Source organism: Bufo gargarizans, chromosome 2 (assembly GCF_014858855.1).
Source record: "Bufo gargarizans isolate SCDJY-AF-19 chromosome 2, ASM1485885v1, whole genome shotgun sequence".
Lineage (NCBI taxonomy): Eukaryota > Metazoa > Chordata > Amphibia > Anura > Bufonidae > Bufo > Bufo gargarizans.
Genome location: NC_058081.1, coordinates 527,230,141 through 527,251,535, shown reverse-complemented (window position 1 = coordinate 527,251,535; position 21,395 = coordinate 527,230,141). Strand labels below are relative to the sequence as shown.

Below are 21,395 nucleotides of genomic sequence, written 5' to 3'. Positions count from 1 at the left end.
GAAAACCATTTCAGGTGACTACCTCTTGAAGCTCATCAAGAGAATGCCAAGAGTGTGCAAAGCAGTAATCAAAGCAAAAGGTGGCTACTTTGAAGAACCTAGAATATGACATATTTTCAGTTGTTTCGCACTTTTTTGTTATGTATATAATTCCACATGTGTTAATTCATAGTTTTGATGCCTTCAGTGTGAATCTACAATTTTCTTAGTCATGAAAATAAAGAAAACTCTTTGAGATTGAGAAGGTGTGTCAAAACTTTTGGTCTGTACTGTATATATATTTAAATAGAGTAATTATGGTTTTCAACACATATGTTCAAATTCCCATGGTTAGATGGTTATTGCCGCAATTACAAGTAAGTGCAAGTTCACATCTGCATTGGAGACTCCATTTGGGGCCTCCCTCTTAGATTCCATTAAAAAGACTGGACAAAAAGTCTTGCATGCACGACTTCTTTGTCCGGTAAGAAAAAAATCAGTATACTGAATGGAAACTGAATTGTAGTTCGGGACAGTTATGTGCCCTATCATTTCCATTTTTTCCGTTGTTCTGTTCCTCTAACAAAGGAGAACGACAGAAAAAAATAGCAGTGTTGTGAACCCATCCTAAGAAGTATATCCACAATAGGGCAGTCCACTAGATTAGCAGGATATGTAAAAAGCACATGGCGGTGGATGCACTCAACTACTCAAACTGTGGTCCCATGCTGCACAGCTGCCTGTATATATGAAACTCCTCAACCCCTTCTGCTCTATAACATGCTGCATGCAGATTAGGCTACTTTCACACCAGTGTTTTTGCTGGATCTGTCATGGATCAGCAAAAATGCTTTCGTTATGAGCGGATCCGGTTGTATTATCTATAAAGAAGACCTTTCACTAGAATAAAAAATCTAAACTAACTATACAGACATGGAGAGCGGCACCCAGGGATCTCCCTGCACTTACTGTTATACCTGGGCTCCGCTCCGTTCTCCTGTTATAGCCTCCGGTATCTTCATATGTTAGGCTCCACCCAGGGGAACCTGCCGGTGTCTCATTCTCCCATGCTGTAGCGCTGGCCAATCACAGCGCTCAGCTCATAGCCTGAGAGAAAAAAAAGCCTCTCAGGCTATGAGCTGAGCGCTGCGATTGGCCAGCGCTACAGCATGGGAGAAGGAGAGGACGGCAGGTTCAACTGGGTGGAGCCTAACTATGAAGATACCGGAGCCTATACCGGGAGAACGGAGCGGCGCCCAGGTATAACAGTAAGTGCAGGGAGATCCCTGGGTGCCGCTCTCCATGTCTGTATAGTTAGTTTAGATTTTTTTATTCTAGTGAAAGGTCCTCTTTAAAATAGCCAAGACGGATCCGTCATGAACACCATTGAAAGATACTGTGTCAGAGAAAACTGATCCTTCCCCATTGACTTACATTGTGTATTAGGACAGTTCGTCTTGCTCCGCACCACATCGCGGACAGCAAAATGCTGCTTGCAGCGTTATTCTGTCTGTGATGGGGATGCAACCAAACGGAATGGAATGCATTCTAGTGCACTGCGTTTCATTCAGTTCAGTTTTTGTCCCCATTGACAATGAATGGGGACAAAACGAAAGCGTTTTCCCTCGTTATTGAGATCTTATGATGGATCTCAATAGCGGAAAGGGAAAGCGTAAGTGTGAAAGTAGCCTAACACTACATTTTGATGGTAACAGGTTCCCTTTTAAGCTTCATTTACAGAAAACTGGAGAGCCCCTTTAACAGTACAAGCTCTGTTTAGATTAGGGTGTAGGCAGGGGCTGGCAGGGTATGTGCCTCAGATGGCCAAAATCAATTCTGCCTTGGCTATTAAGATACAAACTAGGGCAACACAGCTTTTCTAGTTGCAGGCATGCAGATGGAATCAGAGACTGGAATACCCATGCAATCATATAAACTCTGATGTCCTTGGCTCAGGGGCGTAACAATGAAAAGCTGGGCCTCCGACCTGGAGCAAACCCCCCCTTCCTGCAGCAAGTCAAGACGGGGCATTCTCACCATATCAACCCCCACCCACTCAGTCAGGTAAAAATATGAAAATAAAATGCTTACTAGTGCTGAACGGGAGGATTCAAGCGCTTATAGTATGCGTCTTTGCCCTGTATGCTCTCTCAGTGCCCCACAAATTATGTATTCCCCCTTTCATGCCCATCCACAGTAGAAATCTCCCTTAGTGCCCCACACAGTAGTGATGTCACCTTAGTGCCCCCTTCAAAGAATGCCCACACACACAGTAGTTATGTCCCCTTTCCAGTAGTGCTGGCCCCTTAGCACCCCCTTACAGTAGTGCTGCCTGATTAGTGCCCCCTTACAGAGGTTGAGCCTCTGTAGTATAAATGAAATAAAAAAGCAATACTCACCTAGCCCTGTTCCCAGATGAATAGAGCACATCATGCCCTCTCCAGCAGCAGTTGCAGTGGCGCCAATGTGTCTGCTGAGCTGAGCAGGACAACACACAAGCCGGAGGATTCCGCTGCTTGTGCTCTGTACCACTCAGCTCAGCAGGTGGAATGACATCACTGCATTGTGGTGGCTGCTGGGGACAGCACAGGCCAGGGAATGAGGCCTGTTATGAATGACAGACACAGCAGAAATTAGGGCTTAAGTCCGGTTGCTGTGTCTGTCATCAATTCTGGCCTGGGCACACAGTAATTGGGTCTAACAGCCCCAGGCCCACTGCAGATCCCATAGTAACCACTACTACGGTAGTAGTTCCTGCGCTGCTTTGCTGACATATCACAGCAATAACTTAAGGATCCCTGTAAGAGGGCATTATCATTACAGAACACCAGAATTCCCAAAGTATTCTAGATTGCTCCTTTTACCTACAGTAACAATAAAGACAAATCAAGAAAGGATACACAAACCCACATTTTTTCCTCACTTTTTTGTATTTTATTTCAATAATTTATGGTAGCACACAGTATATACCAAGCAAAAAGCATTGCAACAAAAGTACAACTTCTGTTACTGCAAATCCTTCCAAATAACATATATTAAATCGCAAAAAAAATTGACCCCCTTTACAAAAATAGCTCATCAGACATCATTCGTTTCAGATGTATTTCACATCTATATACAAAACCGGCCACAGCGTTGGCTCGTAAAGTTTGTAGAACGTTGTTTAAACACAGCGTTTGAGGCAAACAGCAGCGAAAAATTACAAAAAATAAAATAAAAAAAACAGGGATTATTCACCCTTAGTCATTCTCTGTCGCATCTCACCTCTTACATAACAATGAAGTGCGATATCTCACAGTGCTACCTTAGCAACAACCTATAAATATCTAGACAAGGTCTTATTAAGTCCTATTAAAAAAAGAAGGAAGCTTCCTCCATCATTATCTCCGCTGTCTGGTGGCCTCCAGGACAAGATTTTACAACTTTAGACTTGTCAAATTCTGAATTACAGCAGATTCTCTAAAGTCCCTAAAAATAATGAAAAATGTTTTTGAAAAAATAATAAAACATTAAAAAGGAGTAGGGTGAAAGGTCTGTCTATGGAGTAGTCCATCTATCAGCTCATGTGTGTGTGGTGGAGGGTGGGGGTTAAGTTGTAGCTTGAACTACAAAGTCTGCTGGGATCTCTGGTCCCAAAAGAGCTACAGGCTGACAAAATTACAAAAAGTTTGGCATGCGATAGAATTTTTAAGGCAATCAGTACCTTAGCACCTCCATATAGTATCTAAAGAAATGCACAGTCCAAGTTAGACATTAAGAGGTTTCATGTAAAAGGGGTGGTGGGTCACAAAAAGGATATCAAGGGCCTGAAGACTAAAGAGCAATTCCAATCACTGCTGATATTACTATCCATGGAAAAGTAAGTATTCTCAAAGACATCTTGAAAAGGTTTGCTAGATACCCTTTTTCTTTGAATTCAAAAATTCAATCCCATTGTTTTAGTAGATAGCACAGATTTCACAGTCTACACTGGAAGGAGCTTTCTCCAGTGCTCATTGTCGCCCCCTGCTGAGTAATGCAGTTTTTGCTCCTATGAACAAAACTATAATGTAATACTGCCCTCTTTGGACATGTATATGACTACCATAATACTGTCCCTATGTGCAAAAACTACTATCATACTGCCCCCTATGAGCAAGATGGTGGAACTGGGTAGGTAGGATAATTTTCCACCATGACTGGAACTGCCCTTTCATCTAGATCTGAGATAAGTAACCTTTTGGTCTCCGGCGGTTGGCATGGCAGGTTGTAGGTTGTAGTATTAGTACAACAGCTGGAGACCATCATGCTATTCATCTAGAGTAAGCATAAAAGGAGTCATTATAAATTAGTCCAAAACATGGTAACACTGACAGGTAGAGAGACAAGGTCAGGGTCTGATTGGTTAAACACCTCCTCACCATCAAGGGACTCACACCAAGGGACGGCGCCAAGTCACCTCAGCTGCAATGGTTTTAGCCACATACTGGGTGATGGGCTTGTAGCCCAAGACATCAAAAATATGTATATACATTTAATATAAAAACCAAAACTTTTGTTAAAGAGACAAAGTCCAGTAAACAGGTGCTCAGCACCACACAGACATTCAACGTGCCCCTTAAAGGGCATTCATTTGAACAGGATTAGACCCTTCCCTGCAACATATAAAACAAATCACTACTTGGTGGAATGGTTTCTATCCTTCTGCTGTCAGAACAGTAAACACAATTGTCTCCAGTGCACAAGAGGTTAACAGACAAGAAGTCTCAACATTGCCACAAACCCCAGTTGGCTGGTTTGCAAAGTATGCTGGGACTTGTAGTTCTAACATCTACAACTGGTGGAGTCCATCTTCCAGTTTATCAATTCAGTAATAACTTTTATAAGCTACAAATAAATATATTTTTTTTATTTCAGTGCACTTTTTTTTCTTTTGAGCAACTATATAATAAAAAAATTTGAACTGGGGATTCACACTTTTACTACCATTCAAAGAGACATCAGACGAACATCACCCCATTCACGGCCAGTCAACCGATAAAGTGCTACCGCTGTTTTTGACAATTTACATGGATATTTTTTCTCACTAAACTCCACTTTCAAGTATCAAGAAGAAAGAAGAATCTCGTCAAGACGTCAAGTGCAAGTTTATCAAGTGGAACTTAAGAAACTGGTAAAATTAAAGTGCAACTAGAAACGAGAGTTCAGAATCTACAGTTATAACCACTTCAAAGCCCAACATATAGAAAAAAAAAAAAAAATACTGAAATATCACAAAGAATTTTTGTGATTTAAAAAAAATTTTTTTTTTAACTTGCTCCAGCAAAAAAAAAAAAAAGTTGTGAAAAATTTTCTTCAATTTTTCTCCTCTAAATGGAAGGATTCTGAATTTAGATTTTTTTTTTAAACACAATTCAGGCTTTGTTTTTACAGCAAAACAAATGAAAAAAAAAAAAAGCAAAATTTCATTGCCCCCAAACCCATGGATACAAGACCAACATTAACACTAAATGGAGATGGCTCTGGCTGGGACACAGGATCATATTGTGTGGTCACAGGGCGGAGACGTAGTACAACAAACCTACAGTCTATAAACATACTAGCAAGTCACATGGGCCGAGGCATGCTTTTGCCCAATTAAATAATCTACGTAAGAGGTTGATTACATAATGTATTGGCTGAGCCCATTTCGGTGAAAGAGCTGAGAACACAATATTCTTTATCTGCCAAACAAGGTATAATTACACCTCTCTTATATAACAGGTTACGGCATAAAATCTACTGGAATAATTACCCATTATTCTCACGCTGCTTGGCAGGTGTCTTTTGTACATGGCAGAGGAAAGACCCAAGCACCACATCTACTCTGATTGTCTACTGTAGAATTCTATTAGCTTGGACTGTTGCTTTGAATTTTTGTCTTTTTGAAAATGAAATCTCAGCTCATGATTTAAGTTGATTATTACAATAAATTGTATTAACAAAAAAAGTGAAGATTTTTCACGAAATTTGGGGATTTTTTAAAAACTTTATGCGAGAGTTTGATAGCTGAAAAATATGTAGCGTATAAAAATTTTATAATTTTTTTGTGACTATTAGACAATTGCAATAAAATTTTTATTTCTTTATTCCAATTTCTCCACCTATACTTTAGAAAAGTTGGTGGACCATCTACATACACATTATAATATATATATATATATATATATATATATATGTATATAATTTTTTTTTTTTTTTCATTCTGTATTCTGCTGAGAATCTGCTATTTTTAGACGTTTGGACGGACCACTTGTCTAGCTTAAAGGGAGTCATCTTTAGAACCTGAAATTATATAGTCTATATAGGATGACTGCTTATGCCTGCCTGACAAAAAATAGTTCACCTGATAAAAGTCACCAGCTTTTTTTGTACACTTTGTGTAATTTTCTTAATTTTGCCCTACATCTTTATGTTTTTTTAACCAGGCGCTGGGAGGGGGGATTGGGCGTTAAACAAAAAGTATATTCAGACTTACATGCCTTCCACTTATAACCTCCACTTGACTAAACTAGCACTTTGTGAGTTAAATTAAAGCAGCCATCATCCGTCCCATCAATATACAACCCTAATGTTGATCCAGTAAGATACTTCAATACTTGCTACAAAAATGAGAGGCTCCCTATACATACATATTTATAAGTATATAGATTTTGCTTAAATTCCCAGTGTCTTCTAATCAGTTCTCCTTAGGAGGCTGCAAGAGGTCTTGTAAAGGCTCCCGAAGGTCCTCAGTGGCCAGTGAGGTAGGACCACCAGCTTGGAAAGGTGATGCCGGGAGCTCTGACAATAGGGCTGAGAAACAGCCTGGCATCTTTTCGGGGGACAAAACAGAGGAGAGGCATGGGAAAGTGCTTCCTGCCTGGGCTGAGATTCCTGGATAGATGAAAGGGATTGGGGCAGCCGCTGGGTACAAGTATTTTTCCAAACCACCTTTGTCTAAAAAAGGCATATATGCCGCTGCTGCAGCTGCTGCCGAGGGCGAGATTAAGTAAAAGGGTAAACAGAAAGGTGCTTGTTGACCAAAGGAACCACTTCCAAATCCCATCAAAGTGTTGAGAAGATTGGCATCAGGTCTGAGAATAGGGTCAGAGCCAATGGCTGGCCCTCCCAATCCTGAGCATTCTGCCTTAAACCTTTTAGGTGACGGTTCATCCAGTGGCTCCTGTTTGACATTCACACTGTTGGCTTCTTGGCCCTTGCCACCACTTTGTCCCTCATTTTTAGTCTCCATCTTCTCCCCCTCACCCCCATACCCACTGTCGGTATCAGTGTCATTTTCACTCAATTCCAGGTTTTGTGTCCTTTGAATGACCGGAACACAGTTAGCTTGGTTCTCTACTTTTTGAACCCCTCGAGACGGAGATGGCGAAGGTGCTTTCCCACCAGGAATCTGCTGTAACAGGAGCGGAGAGCTGGGCAGGATCTGGCTGGACACAGAATGGAGATGGTTGATGAGCTGGGTACACCTCTGGTCCCGGGCTGACCAGCTCTCAAACCGGTAGAGGTACTGCAGAACTTCTTTGGCACAAGTCTGAAAACCGGAATGGAAAGCGTCCAGATCTGACTGGATGGGATTTTTCATTGAATGTTCTCCTGTTCATGGCAAACACAGACAAAGAGTAAACTCAAGAACCAACATCTGCTTATCAGCATCCTGCATGAAATCTCCAACCCAGAATTTACCTAAGATTAAGAAGAAACCCAACTTCCACCTTAAGACTCAGCTCTCAGCTTTCCCAGTAACACCACCTCTTGTACAAATGTCTCGGATCAGTGACTCAGTGTCAAGGTATGGCAATTACAAAAGATTTCCAGACAAAGAAGTCACCCACTGTCTAAGCTCTCTCTTTCCAGACCCGCCACTCGAATCAAAGCACCGTCAACTACTTCTTGAGAACTTTTACAGTGGACACAATAACTTTACAGTGAGCCCTCATGATGACAAGGTGACTATTTTTTCCCTATGACAATCCCAGTTATTTTCAGGATTGTTAGGACAACCTTTGAAAATTATCACAATTTGTTAAATACATTTACATACATGGCTTATAAAGACACCCCCTTCCCCCACCACCTACAAAACATGAACACTGCACTGGCCAGACTTTATTGTCTGGAATATCTTAAAGAAGTAGTGCAACTGTAATGCCTCCAAAAAAGGACTAACAAACCAGCAAGAACCCAGAGCAAGAGTAACCTGCACTCACCGTTCTGTAATGAGATGATCTTCTGATGCTGCTGCTCCGTCAGGGACGTTAAACCTTTCAAGTGCTTCAAAGTTAACTCCAGCACCACTGCTTTCTCCAAGTGCCCCAATGTCTGTAATACAAAAACATCAGAGGAAAAAAAAATATGTCAGTACCAACGCCAGCTTTCCACAGTCAAGCCAGCAGACCAGGAATACCAGGAACTCACACCACTGATAAGACAACAGACATGTGCAGGGTAAGGATCCCCACCGCTCAACGTGGCACACGCACAATTGACCCCCTCAGCAGATCAATTGACTTTGTAAAATATTCATGGCTATTAATTATATATGACTACAAGACGCCAAGTGGGGATCTTACCGTGAGTTTGAGATGTTCAGGCAGAAGGTCTTTCAGCTGCGCGATACATTCATTTATTCGGTCTCTCCTCTTTTTCTCAATGAGTCGGTGAGGCAGTTTATATGTCTCCTAAGGAGAAAAAGGTACATGAGAATAAAATTCCAGTGTCACACTGTATCCAGCGAGACAGACACTTAGGATTCCGTGCAAGTCAGATCTACTGTCTGGGATCACAACGACCCCCTCCCCCTTCCCCTGTTATAAGAAATAAAATAAAACTTCCTACCTTGCTGTCATCTCTCTTGATTCCCCTCTTGGGCTTGCACAGGTATAAGGAGGGGTAGTCCATTCTACAAAGAAGTGTCAGGTTAGTAAGAGCTGGGGTTAGACTTTCACTTCTCAGTCGGCACCAAGAGCTCCAAGTCTAAGAAATAGCCTTACCCCAGGAAATCTCTGTGCTCCAGTAACTGTCTCTCCTGCAAACTGTGGATAGCTTCATCCATGGTAGCTGCTGGGGCTTCTAATCTGCAGGGTTGGAGTCTTGTGGGGTTCTCTTTAAAGTGGGGGACATCCAGACTTAGACAGTTCCAAGTCAGACGAAGCAGCTCCAGCACTAGCTCTCTCCCTCTCCCCTGCTTTCTCTTGCACTGCTTGCTCTGCTTTGCAGAGGGAAAGATGGCTGCAAAAAGTCATAAGAGTGACTCATTGTGGCCACCTGCTGGACACAGGAGGAATGCAGGAATCACGCTGCTCATTCCCCTGGGGGGCAAGACAAGCAAGTCCTTCTAGTAGAGAGTTGGGTATATGTCTTTAAAAGTCTGACAGCTAACAATGAAACTCACACTGTCATTATCATACAGGAGGCGCAAACTGGCTTTCCTTGTTTGTGCCTTCTCTGTGCTACTGTGACCAATGATCAATGCTTCACTGTTTGGAAAAAGTTTTTAAAGGCACAGCAACACAATGTTTGTGCTCCAGAAGGCAAGCAACACAATGTTTGTGCTCCAGAAGACAAGCAACACAATGTTTGTGCTCCAGAAGGCAAGCAACACAATGTTTGTGCTCCAGAAGGCAAGCAACACAAAGTCGGTGCGCACTGTGGTAGCTGCTAATAGGGTATGCTGCGGCTTATAGTTCCAGTCCAGCTGAGGAGTGTCTACCTATCTGTTCCTGAGGATTACAGCGCTGTGAATCTAATATATAATAACATGTATATCATTAATAATTCAGTATATGTAATTCACATGGTAAATGCTTATTATTTACTCCCCATAGGCAAATTATAGACAGTGACAGTGAATAAACCTTTAGAAAATCCTTGCGGAGCCACAACACGTTCCCATAACCGACACTGATGAGTTGTGATAAGGAGTAAAGAGTCCTGTGGGAATACAGTAATGTAATCATTCAGGTATTATGCTCATTTCCAGCTTTGTGCTTTTACCTCAGATTGTGCCTGGGAAAATAGTTTTCGCCTCTGTCCATGTATAACTATAGCGTCTGTAGCGGACCCGTTCATTTCCATGAGGCTGCACATAATGTGGACCGCACACAGATGTCGTCCATGTGCTGTCCGCACCCATGCAGCCGCTCATGTGCTATTCTTGTCCGTTTGGCAAACAAGAATAGGCAGTTCTATTAGGTTAATGCGGATACACGCGGCCGGTGTCCGTAATTTGCAGATCCGCTGTTTGCATGTGCATGCAGCCTATGGCTCTTTGCATCTCTACATATGAGAGCATAGTTTACCTAATAAATCTATACAGCCATAATTACTAATGATGATTTCCAAAAAGGTGTTAACCAGTTATCATTTATCATGCATTAAAGGGGTTGTCCAGGTTCAGAGCTGAACCTGGACAGCCCTCCATTTCCCCCCCGGCAGCCCCCCTGACATGAGCATCGGAGCAGTTCATGCTCCGATGCTCTCCTTTGCCCTGCGCTAAATCGCGCAGGGCAAAGGCATTTTTCTGAGTTCCGGTGACGTACCGGGGCTCTCTATGGGGCTGACAGGAACCCCGGTGACGTCACCGGCACTGATGGGCGGGATTTGGCTCTGCCCTAGCCAGTAAAACGGCTAGGGCAGAGCTAAAGCCCGCCCCTCAGAGCCGGTGACGTCACCGAACACACTGCTGGGCGGAAGTTACCGCCCGGCAGTGTGTTATTGTAAACACAAGAGCCTGTGCCCTGCGCGATCTAGCGCAGGGCACAGGAGCGCATCGGAGCATGAGATGCTCCGATGCCAGGCTCAGGAGGGCTGCCTGGGTGAAAATAGGGGTATGTCCGGGTTCAGCTCTGAACCCGGACAACCCCTTTAAAGGCAGGGGCATAGCTGTAGGGGGTGCAGAGGTAGCAGTTGCTACCGGGCCCAGGAGCCTGAGGGGACCCAAAGACCCTTGTGCCACATAGGAAGACACCGGTATTATAGAAAGTGCATCCTGGTCAAGTTATACCTCTGGCTGGAGGGAAGGGGGTAATGTCAAGAATTTGCACAGGGAGGTGCGTTTCAATGTTTGCCTCAGGCAGCACGAAGGCAATGTGCTTCCCTGCCCCTGGCCATAAAGCAGTGAGGGACGGGACCCAAGCTGAACTCTTGCACCAGGGCCCATGATCCTTTAGCTACGCCCCTGATTAAAGGGGTTGTCCAGGTTTTTTCTTTTTAAATCTGGCCCCCAGCCTGTGGCGAAATCCATACTCACCTGGTCCCTGACGGTCAGTTCCTGCTCCCATGCTGTCTTCACAGGACCTCCAGTCCGTGTCTGTCAACTTCCTGTACATATGATGTCACATGCACCGCTGCAGACAATGCCTGGCCTATGGCACGGTGACGTGTTCCCAAGCGGCATATAACTGCTATAACTGCCACATGGCACTTGGGGACACATTAGCACTGAGTGCAGTCATTATGTGCAGCGCACATGGGACCCCGTCTGTGCAGGAAGTGACAAACGGGGGCAGGAAGTCCAGTGAAGACAACCCAGGAGCTGGAATGGAGCTGCAGGGAACGGGTGAGTATATATTTCTCCACAGGTCCCAATGTCTGGGAGTTAGATTAAAAAAAAAATATATAAAAAACAGGACACCCGCTTTAAGGCTCATCATATCCCTTTTAGATAACAGTGCCAAGTTTTTATCTGTTTTCATCCACTAACTCGTCACTAACGAGTCCACTAAAGGTGTAAACAGCAACATAACAGGTTAGCTAGAAGTGGCATCCATGCATTCAGTCCTGTCAGTTCTACTATTTTCCTAGAATGAACGACCACATATTTTGCATCCGGTTATCCAATTTGCAACAAATGTACCTTGTTTGCATCCCCCAGACAGGTTCAGCACAAAGCATTAGATATGAACTGCATTGGCCATTATCGGAATTCAAGCTGCTTTGCTTACAGGTGGTTGCCATGCAGTGTGTTGGCTATGGACAGCAGGATGTAATGTAGTGAATTTGGCTTAGCTGCAATACCAGACACAGCCAGCAGACATGAGTGGCACTATTTCTGGAAAAAACAAACGGGCTGTATTCTGTTTTTTTAATCTCACACAACCCCTTACATAGTAACATAGTATATAAGGCCGAAAAAAGACATCTGTCCATCCAGTTCGGCCTGTTATCCTGCAAGTTGATCCAGAGGAAGGCAAAAAAAAAACTGAGGTAGAAGCCAATTTTCCCCACTTCAGAGGAAAAACATTCCTTCCCAACTCCAATCAGGCAATCAGAATAACTCCCTGGATCAACGACCCCTCTCTAGTAGCTATAGCCTGTAATATTATTACGCTCCAGAAATACATCCAGGCCCCTCTTGAATTCCTTTATTGTACTCACCATCACCACCTCCTCAGGCAGAGAGCTCCATAGTCTCACTGCTCTTACCGTAAAGAATCCTTTTCTATGTTTGTGTACAAACCTTCTTTCCTCCAGACGCAGAGGATGTCCCCTCGTCACAGTCACCGTCCTGGGAATGAATAGATGATGGGATAGATCTCTGTACTGACCCCTGATATATTCATACATAGTTATTAGATCTCCCCTCAGTCGTCTTTTTTCTAAAGGGAATAACCCTAATTTTGATAATCTTTCAGGGTACTGTAGTTTCCCCATTCCAGTTATTACATTATTTGCCCTCCTCTGGACCCTCTCCAGCTCTGCTATGTCTGCCTTGTTCACAGGAGCCCAGAACTGTAGACAGTACTCCATGTGTGGTCTGACTAGTGATTTGTAAAGTGGTAGGACTATGTTCTCATCACGGGCATCTATGCCCCTTTTGATGAAACCCATTATCTTATTGGCCTTGTCAGCAGCTGCCTGACACTGGTTTCTACAGCTTGGTTTGCTGTTCACTAAAACTCCTAGGTCCTTTTCCATGTCAGTGTTACCCAGTGTTTTACCATTTAGTATGTATGGGTGACTTGCATTATTCCTTCCCATGTACATAACTTTACATTTGTCAGTGTTAAACCTCATCTGCCACTTATCTGCCCAAGCCTCCAATCTATCCAGATCCCTCTGTAGCAGTATACTGTCCTCTTCAGTGTTAATTACTTTACACAGTTTAGTGCCTTCTACAAGATCATTAATAAATATATTGAAGAGAATAGGGCCCAATACTGACCCCTGTGGTTTCCCGCTAGTGACAGTGACCCAATCTGAGTGTGTACCGTTAATAACCCTTTAACTGGTTCCCTAGATTGTTCTGTGACTCTAACTGTTGGGAAACGTACACATTCAGTAGCTGTTGGCTCATGTGACCATAGTTAAAACTCAATATTTCCCGATATGACTGTAGCAAATATCAGACCATGTCCCCCACGGGGAGAAAACATGAGGTAGCACTGTTGTCGCAGTAATCGTGCAATACCGCTGGTGGCCGTGTCTTTCAGCGTGCAATATCTATTTGTGGGCACAGATGTACATATATGTGGCTGTTCTTGGCCAATCAGCTTTCACATCTCCGGGGCGCCTCTCTGTTTATCTCGAGTTCCTCTCCGACACTTTTCTCTTTGCAGTTATGTAACAAGGGTCATCCTGAGATCACATGTGTGTGTGGTGGGGCTCTATCTCTGTGGGTTTTCGGTCTGGTTATGGCACTTAAGAAGTAGGTCTCATGTCTGTGTCACATGAATCACTGTAATAACAGCCCCTGACTCTGGATTATCAACACAACCCAAGCATTGTGGCCTCTCGGAGGGAGACCCCCCCTTCCCCCACTCGAAGGTGTCAGCTTCATCATCCTGATACAGTGTGTCTATTATATTTGCCGTAATATCTCCACAAGGTTTACACCCATACTTAAATGGGTGAGGTGGTCACCTGATCCATAGTTCTCCCCTTAAAGGGTATGTAGGCTTTACAATAATTCTATTGTTTTAATATAGCTAAAAAATAAAGTAAAAAAATGACTAGGGTTTTCTGAGACCCCCAAAGATTATGGGTCTGGGACTGCTATAAAATATAAACCTTACTCACTTGTCCCCAGTGTCCATGCTTCTGGTGCTGCAGCGGTTATGCCAGCTACTCCACATAAATGTTGCAGCCAGTCACTGGCCTCAACAGTTGCCTGGGGTAGTGGTGACGCCACTGCTGCATTGTTGGTCTCTCTGCCGCAATGACGTCCCTGATTACTTCATGTGATCACAAGAACCCGTGATTGGCTGCAGCGGTCAGATGATGGAACCGTGCGTGTCATCGCTGCAGTGGCAGTGCTGGAATGGGATTGAGCAGGTGAGTACGATTTTTTTTTTTTTAATTCTATATCATTCCTGGCCTTCTCCACAATTTTGGTAATCTCAGAAAACTAGGTCTCTCCATGGTTACAGACTGCAAATAAAACGTATGTGGTCAGGTCCTGCTCTCCCTTACAGCCAGTACAACTTACAGACTGAGGGAGCAGAGAAGAGGATTTGACTACACGTGGAGACAGATAGCTCTGCATAGGCGTTGCATACTCCAAACGGTAAGGCCCCTTTCACACGGGCAAGTTTTCCGTGCGGGTGCGAAACGTGAAGTGAACGCGTGGCACCCGCACTGAATCCTGACCCATTCATTTCTAGGGGGCTGTGCACATGAGCGGTGATTTTCACGCATCACTTGTGCGTTGAGTAAAAATCGCAGCATGCTCTATATTGTGCGTTTTTCACGCGACGCAGGCCCCATAGAAGTGAATGGGGCTGGCAGAAAAACGCAGTACATCCGGATACCATGCGTTGCGTTGTGTTTTTCACGCTTGTAACTAAGCAACACTCAGGGAATTTAAAGACAGGAAGTAGGCGTTTTTCAACGTCTGTCTGCGTCTATCTGCGTCAGTTTGGTGTCTGAGAAGAGGGAGAAAGTTTGCTGTCAAACTTTTCCAGCCCTTGCGGAGCGCAAAAATGCCCAAATAACCACACGTCATTGACGTTGAAAAACTGATTGTCCTGGTGCAGGAGAGGCCCTGCATCTGGGATCTTCGGGCTGTGGAGTACCAGGACCGCTACAAAAAGGATGCTGCCTGGACGGAGATTACCCAGGATCTTTTTGCCCCAATCTGGGAGAAGACACAAGGCCCAAGTAGAAGGAATTTAAGTAAGTACACAATGTATACATGTTTGAGCCTTTCAGTACTCCCTAGTATATAGGCGTAGTTATACGTTATTGTTCCTAGTATATAGGCGTTAATTGACTATTTTTTATGAATAGATGTAGATATTGATACCTGTTCCTTTCATGTCTTTGTATTACCAGTTGAAGAGGTCAAGAATCGGTGGCGGAGCTGCAGGGACCAGTTCCGCAAAGAAATGAAACATCGTGGGCGGAGCGGGGCTGGTCCCCCCAAGAAAAGGCCCTATCTTTTCAGGGAGCAGCTGATGTTCCTGCGCGATGTTATGGAGCTGCGTCCGTAAGTTCATTTTATAGTCATACTGAAATGGTCATTTGAGTTGTATTTATGGTATGGACATATAGGTTACAGATGTAGCAGGATGTACTAAATGCTTATAAATGCATTATGCAATAGCTTTTCGCTGCATTTTGCTTAAAGATAACATGATTATTATAGACATTCAAGTTAAAGAGTGTGTGTGTTATTCCTGCTACATCTGTACTTATAATGTAACTAAAGTATTGAAATTTCCACATATGTTTATAAATTTTCTAATGTTTTTAGAACTGAAGACAACCTAGAGGAGGAAGCTGATGAGTCGGGCCCGCACCAATCAGGTGCATGTGAGGAGGACAGCAACATCAAGGCCTCCTGCAGCATCTGGTGGCGAGTCCCTCACCTCCCCTCTGGCTCTACCCAGCAGGGCCAGACGACGAGCAATGCCTCCTGCCGATTCTAACATCAATTTGCAAGTTCTAGATTATTTATCTAGAGCACGGCAGGAGGATCATCACGACATGTTTGCCCGTAGTCTGGCCCATTTTATGCGTCAGCTACCTCCTGAACGACTACTGCGAACCAGAACTGCATTAGAAATAGTTCTGGAGGTAGCTAATCGCCCACAAGAGCCGACTGAAATGTTTGATGCGCTTGAAAGCCTGCGCTGTCATGGCAACATATTTAGCCCCCACCACCCTGCAGGTAGTCAGCCCTCACAGGGCCCCCAACAATTTCCGCCCCGAAGGGATCCCTATGGCCCACCAATTGCCCCATATGTGCCACAGTATCAGGGGGAACCCAGTTACAGTCAGCAGGGCCCATCGTCCAGCCAACCTGGCCCAAGCCAATACTCTGGACCCCCTTCCCAGACACAATTTCATGGACCACAATATCAGGGCCCATCATCCAGCCAATCTGGCCCAAGCCAATACTCTGGGCGCCCTTCCCAGACACAATTTAGTGGACCACAATATCAGGGCCCATCATCCAGCCAACCTGGCCCAAGGCAATACTCTGGGCCCCCTTCCCAGACACAATTTAGTGGACCACAATATCAGGGCCCATCGTCCACTCAACCTGGGCCTAGTCACTACTCCGGGCCTCATTCGAGCAACAAATTTCTGCCCCTCATTATCAGGGAGCCTCGTCGCCATCAAGACGTTATGTAAATTTATAATTTATATTTGTTTACTGTTTATTTCTTTTTGAAAAGCCAGAGTATACTGGAATATAGTGTGCAATAAAACACGTTTATTTTTCAAGTTTATAATTGTTAACTTTGGTGTTTATTTGGCACAAACACACACAATACAATATAGATTTATGATTTGTGGAAAACATCATTAGCCACAAAAGATCCATACATTTTAAATTTTTAAGAACTTTGGAGGGTGCGCACGGAGCTCAGCGTACAAGCCAAAAAAGAGTCCTTTGCTGGGCCGCTGCGAAAGTATAGGATGCACCCACATACGCTTCCTCCGCGGCTCCTCCTCAATCATTTCTGGCTGCTCCCCAAAACAACGGGACACCAGCCAGTGCAAAAAGACATGGTCAGTTGATGACAGGGTGAAAGTGGACATCCTGCAAAGGATAATCCAATAACAAAGACACACGCCAACCACACAAAAAACACTCTCCACCCAAAAAATGGAGCTGTCCAACAAAACACTGCATGCTGGGGCTATTTATATTGTCTTTGCATTACAGGTGAATCTAGTGGATGGATCAGTTTTTTTTCACGCGCGTGAAAAACGCATGCCACACGCGCATGAAACGCGACGCAATCGCATAGTAAAATTACAGCACTCGCTAGAAAAATCGCAAGCTTTTCACTGAACGCATCCTGAACGCATCCGGCCAAAAAACATGACGCCCGTGTGAAAGAGGCCTAAGAGTTTTTGCAGGTAGCTCAACCTCTTAATATTAGATGCATTGGAGCACTAAACAATGTGTTTATGTTGCTTTCCAATAGAAATGAATGGCTAATGTTGCATGACGATATACATTGTTGCATTTACCATTCACATCCATTGGCGTGAGCTCAGACCTGATGGCCTATCCTCAGGATAGACCTTCATTAGCTGATTTTTAGGGTATGACGCCCTGCGCCCCCATCGATCAGCTGTTCTCTGAAGCTCTGTTGCCAGAAGTCGCTGCTGGAATTACCCTGCACAGTCTATGCGCTTGTCACTGCAGCACTGCTCCCATTGAAGCACCCTCCACTACAATGTTGATGATGCACTGTAGGTCCGCTGCCGACTTCTGGCGATGGAGTTACACAGAACAGCTGATCAGCAGGTGTGTGGGGTGTCGGACCCCTGCAGATCAGACAGTGATGGCCAATCCTAGGGGATAGGCCATTACTTTAAAAAGGCTAGATGACCCCTTTAACTTTTGGATACCAACCTTATGCTGCCCATACTAACGGCAGTATAAAGTGGAGACAGGCGAGTTGATTTCAGCAATCTGTCATTTATAATGTAAAAGTAAGTGGTTTCCGAGAACCAACATCACAACCATTGCAGACTGGGCCTGGAAAAGAGTCATGTCCACCTGAGAAGAGTCCTGGTTAGTCATGAATTCCGGCTCTCCTGCCCACCTGCTGATGACTGACAGGCTTCTACCTAGTTTTCTCCCTTTCTCTCTAGGAGAGAACTGTCAGTCATCAGCAGATGGACGGGGAGAGCAGGAGATTATGTATAACCAGGACTCTTCTCAGGTAGACTTGACTCTTTTCAATGATTATGATGCTGATTCTCGACAGCCACTTACTTTTAGCTCATGAGTGACACACCGCTGAAATCGGTATTTCGGTGACTATTTAAAGTTGATGACAGGTTCCCTTTAAAACAGATTTACACCAAATTTTGGTTGTCACAACCAAAGTCTAGATCAGGTATCAGCAACCTTTGGCACTCCAGCTGTTGTGAAACTACAATTCCCAGAATGCTCCATTCATTTCTATAAGAGTTCTTAAAAGAGCAGATCATGTATGCATACTGGGAGTTGTAGTTTCACAACAGCTAGAGTGCCGAAGGTTGCCTACCTCTGGTCTAGATACAAAAAAACAAAAGAAATTCAGCTGACGATATCGTAATGTAGTAGAGTAGGCCTAGAAAAAATTTCACTTGGTGGCCAGGAACCGGTGCTTTGGCAACAGGTACAACTTAGTCTAATAGAAAGGAGAATTCCGGCACTTGAGGAGACGATTAAGATAAAATCACCATTTATTGTAAAAACCCTTTAAAATAAGGTATGTGACACAGAACCCTGGTCATCTGGCATACAAGTTTCGAACCTAGTAGCACTGGTTCTTACTCATAGCATAATGTGCAGGAGGCGGACATCTCAGAAACGGGCAGCTAACTGGGTGCACTTGTAAGCAGGGGTACACCTAGCCTTTCTGCTGCCTGAGGCGAAAACTGAACTGGAGACCCCCCCCCCCCCCCAAACCAATTTCCTAACCTAACCCCTTCAGCCCATGGTCCTTCGGCTGCCCCTCACTTGCCCCTACCTGGTGCTGCCTGACCTGGCCTCATTGGTGGTGCACCCCTGCCTGTATGGAAGCAAGCAAAACCCATGTTAACCATTTAGGTTCTGTGGGGAGCACTATTTTTGTTAAGTCAGAGTTAGTAAAGATAATTGAAATCACTTTTGTAATTAAGACCTGCTGGATATCGGGTGTTAATATCCAAAAAGCCTCTCGGTGTCGTAATTTCCTCCCAATGACTCCCCCCCCCCCCCCCCCCCAAATAGGGGCTTGAACACTTTTTCTATAATAATAACTATTAAAGTGTTGATGAGACTGTTATGATTATTTACAAAATGTTTAGCTGCACCCGAGAGCAAAGTCTACAACCAAAGCCTACCACTGGGGGCACTGTTCCTCTAATTGTGATTAACATTGCACAGATAAATCTGCAATCTAAAACTGTCAGTATTTGACTCTGTAATCCCTCCCATACAGCTCACTTCTTACCCAGCTGTCCAATGTGGCTAGGAAAACACACCAAAAAAGGTTTTGCAAGGATAAAAAAAAACATAGTTCCAAGAGCTTACAACCTAACCATTTATGTAGGAGACTGGAGTTAGAGCGGAAACAGCCTGCATCTCATGTTTGGGTGTTGCCAGATTTGAAGTAGACAGTGAAGAGAACCTTCTGTACCTAAAAAGATCATGGTAATGATGGGTGCAGCAACACAGAGTATGTCAGGAGAGCAGTGTGCTGATCTTGTAGGGAGCAGTGACCGGTACTGTGATGATGCTTGCAGGGCTGTAGCCAGGTGGCAGGAACTTTGACATGAGGAGGGGGTCAATACAATTGGGGGGCTCTTATACTGTTAAACATTTGAACAAGAAGGATCTCCCATCTGCACAAAGCATAAAAGGAGAAGAGTATCTGAGAAAAGAAGTGTTCTGATGCTGTAGGGGGTAGTAACCTGTCTATTCAGGGCAGGGGACTCGTCACTTTGTTCAGATCTGCAGTGTTTTGATACCTTTTGGTGACAGGTCCTTATGTGTTGTAATTCACCGTCACGATGACATGAAGCCTGCTCCCAGCTCAGGATGCATCATTTTCCCTTTATTTCATGGCTGAAGTAGGTAAAGATCTCAGGGGGGATCAGACTGTAGAGGACAGTAGTGACTCAGATTCGAGAAAGCCACATTTAGCTGTAAAGCAGGTGCTTGTTTGCAGCAATCCCATAAATCAGATGATCACTAGCAATGCAAGAAAAACTCTGAATAATTGCATAATATATATATTTATTCACTGCTGTACAGATCTATCTGGTGTGCAGTGTGTGTCTATGGCATATAGTCCAGAAACATTTACAGTATCTCACAAAAGTGATTACACCCCTCACATTTTTGTAAATATTTTATTCTATCTTTTCATTGGACAACGCTGAAGTTCTGACACTTTGATACAATGTAAAGTAGTCAGTGTACATCTTGTATAACAGTGTAAATTTGGTGTGCCCTCAAAATAACTCAGCACACAGCCATTAATGTCTAAACCGCTGGCAACAAAAGTGAGTACAAAAGGCCAAATTGTGCCCGATTAGCCATTTTCCCTCTCCGGTGTCATGTGACTCATTAGTGGTACAAGGTCTCAGGTGTGAATGGGGAGCAAGTGTGTTACATTTGGTGTCATCGCTCTCACACTGGTTACTAGAAGTTCACCATGGCACCTCATGGCAAAGAACTCTCTGAGGATCTGAAAAAAGAATTGTTGCTTTACATAAAGACGGCCGAGGCTATGAGAAGATCACTAGCATCCCCATCCCTATTATGATGCCTTTAAGAACAGAAAGGCCTGGTCTTTGTTTCCCCCTCCATGATCCTCAAGGGCCCTTTACATGGGCTGAGAATTTTAAAGATAATTGCTAATGAGCATTCATAGGAACACTCATTAGTGATTATCATGCGGTGTAAATGTACCGCCGATTACCCGATGAATGAGTGAAACGCTCGTTCATCAGGTAATCTGAACGTTTGTGCGCACACAAAAATCACTGTTTGCCAGCAGCAGATCCTTTTGTTTAAACACGATCGGCTGTCGGCAAACAACGAGTCAGTATGGGGAAGAGCGATGGCATAAGGGATTAGCGATCACTCCTTCCCATTCTCTGGACTAGCCCGAAGAGATCGCTGCATGTAAATGCACCGGTGTCCTCCACCAGCGTGCAGCAGATTGTTGGAAAAGAATGTTTCCTTCCTGACAATCTGCTGCTCTGTCGTCCAGTGTAAAGGGACCTTTAGACCAATTTCTCAATGCGGCAATGTGATCCGGCGGGCAGTTCCGTCGCCGGATCCGACGTAAGCTTCGTCCGGCTAAGCTTCCTGACGAAGCCTAGGTGGCGAAACACTTGTCGAGGTTGAGGCATTTGGGGATCTATTGACACCATGAGCAGCAGCAATATGGGTATGTAATATGAGACTCAGTGTGGGTTGGAATAGCGGTATTTAGTAGTATTCAGTAGTCATT

General features: G+C 44.2%; 1 protein-coding gene and 1 long non-coding RNA gene across 2 annotated transcripts; one reads left to right on the top strand and one right to left on the bottom strand.

Annotated features, from left to right (window-relative positions):
- Nucleotides 1–2,890: 2,890 nt before the first annotated feature.
- On the bottom strand, nucleotides 2,891–9,218 carry BHLHE41 (basic helix-loop-helix family member e41). The gene is made up of 5 exons (XM_044281464.1): nucleotides 8,991–9,218; nucleotides 8,836–8,899; nucleotides 8,571–8,678; nucleotides 8,208–8,319; nucleotides 2,891–7,593 (listed from the first exon to the last, which is right to left on the bottom strand). The coding sequence occupies exons 1-5, from the start codon at nucleotides 9,050–9,052 to the stop codon at nucleotides 6,677–6,679; spliced, it is 1,263 nt and encodes a 420-aa protein (XP_044137399.1). The 5' UTR covers nucleotides 9,053–9,218; the 3' UTR covers nucleotides 2,891–6,676.
- Nucleotides 9,219–9,822: 604 nt separating this feature from the next.
- On the top strand, nucleotides 9,823–15,819 carry LOC122928535. The gene is made up of 3 exons (XR_006387890.1): nucleotides 9,823–9,960; nucleotides 15,271–15,424; nucleotides 15,692–15,819. It is a non-coding gene; the product is annotated as an uncharacterized LOC122928535 (long non-coding RNA).
- Nucleotides 15,820–21,395: the final 5,576 nt, after the last annotated feature.

Coding starts and splice junctions, on each gene's coding strand:
- BHLHE41 (XM_044281464.1), bottom strand. CDS start 9,052: ATGGATGAAGCTATCCACAGTTTGCAGGAGAGACAGTTACTGGAGCAC. Junction 8,320..8,570: donor CTGAACATCTCAAACTCACG/GTAAGATCCCCA, acceptor TTTGTATTACAG/ACATTGGGGCACTTGGAGAA. Junction 7,594..8,207: donor GATCATCTCATTACAGAACG/GTGAGTGCAGGT, acceptor TGCCATGAACAG/GAGAACATTCAATGAAAAAT.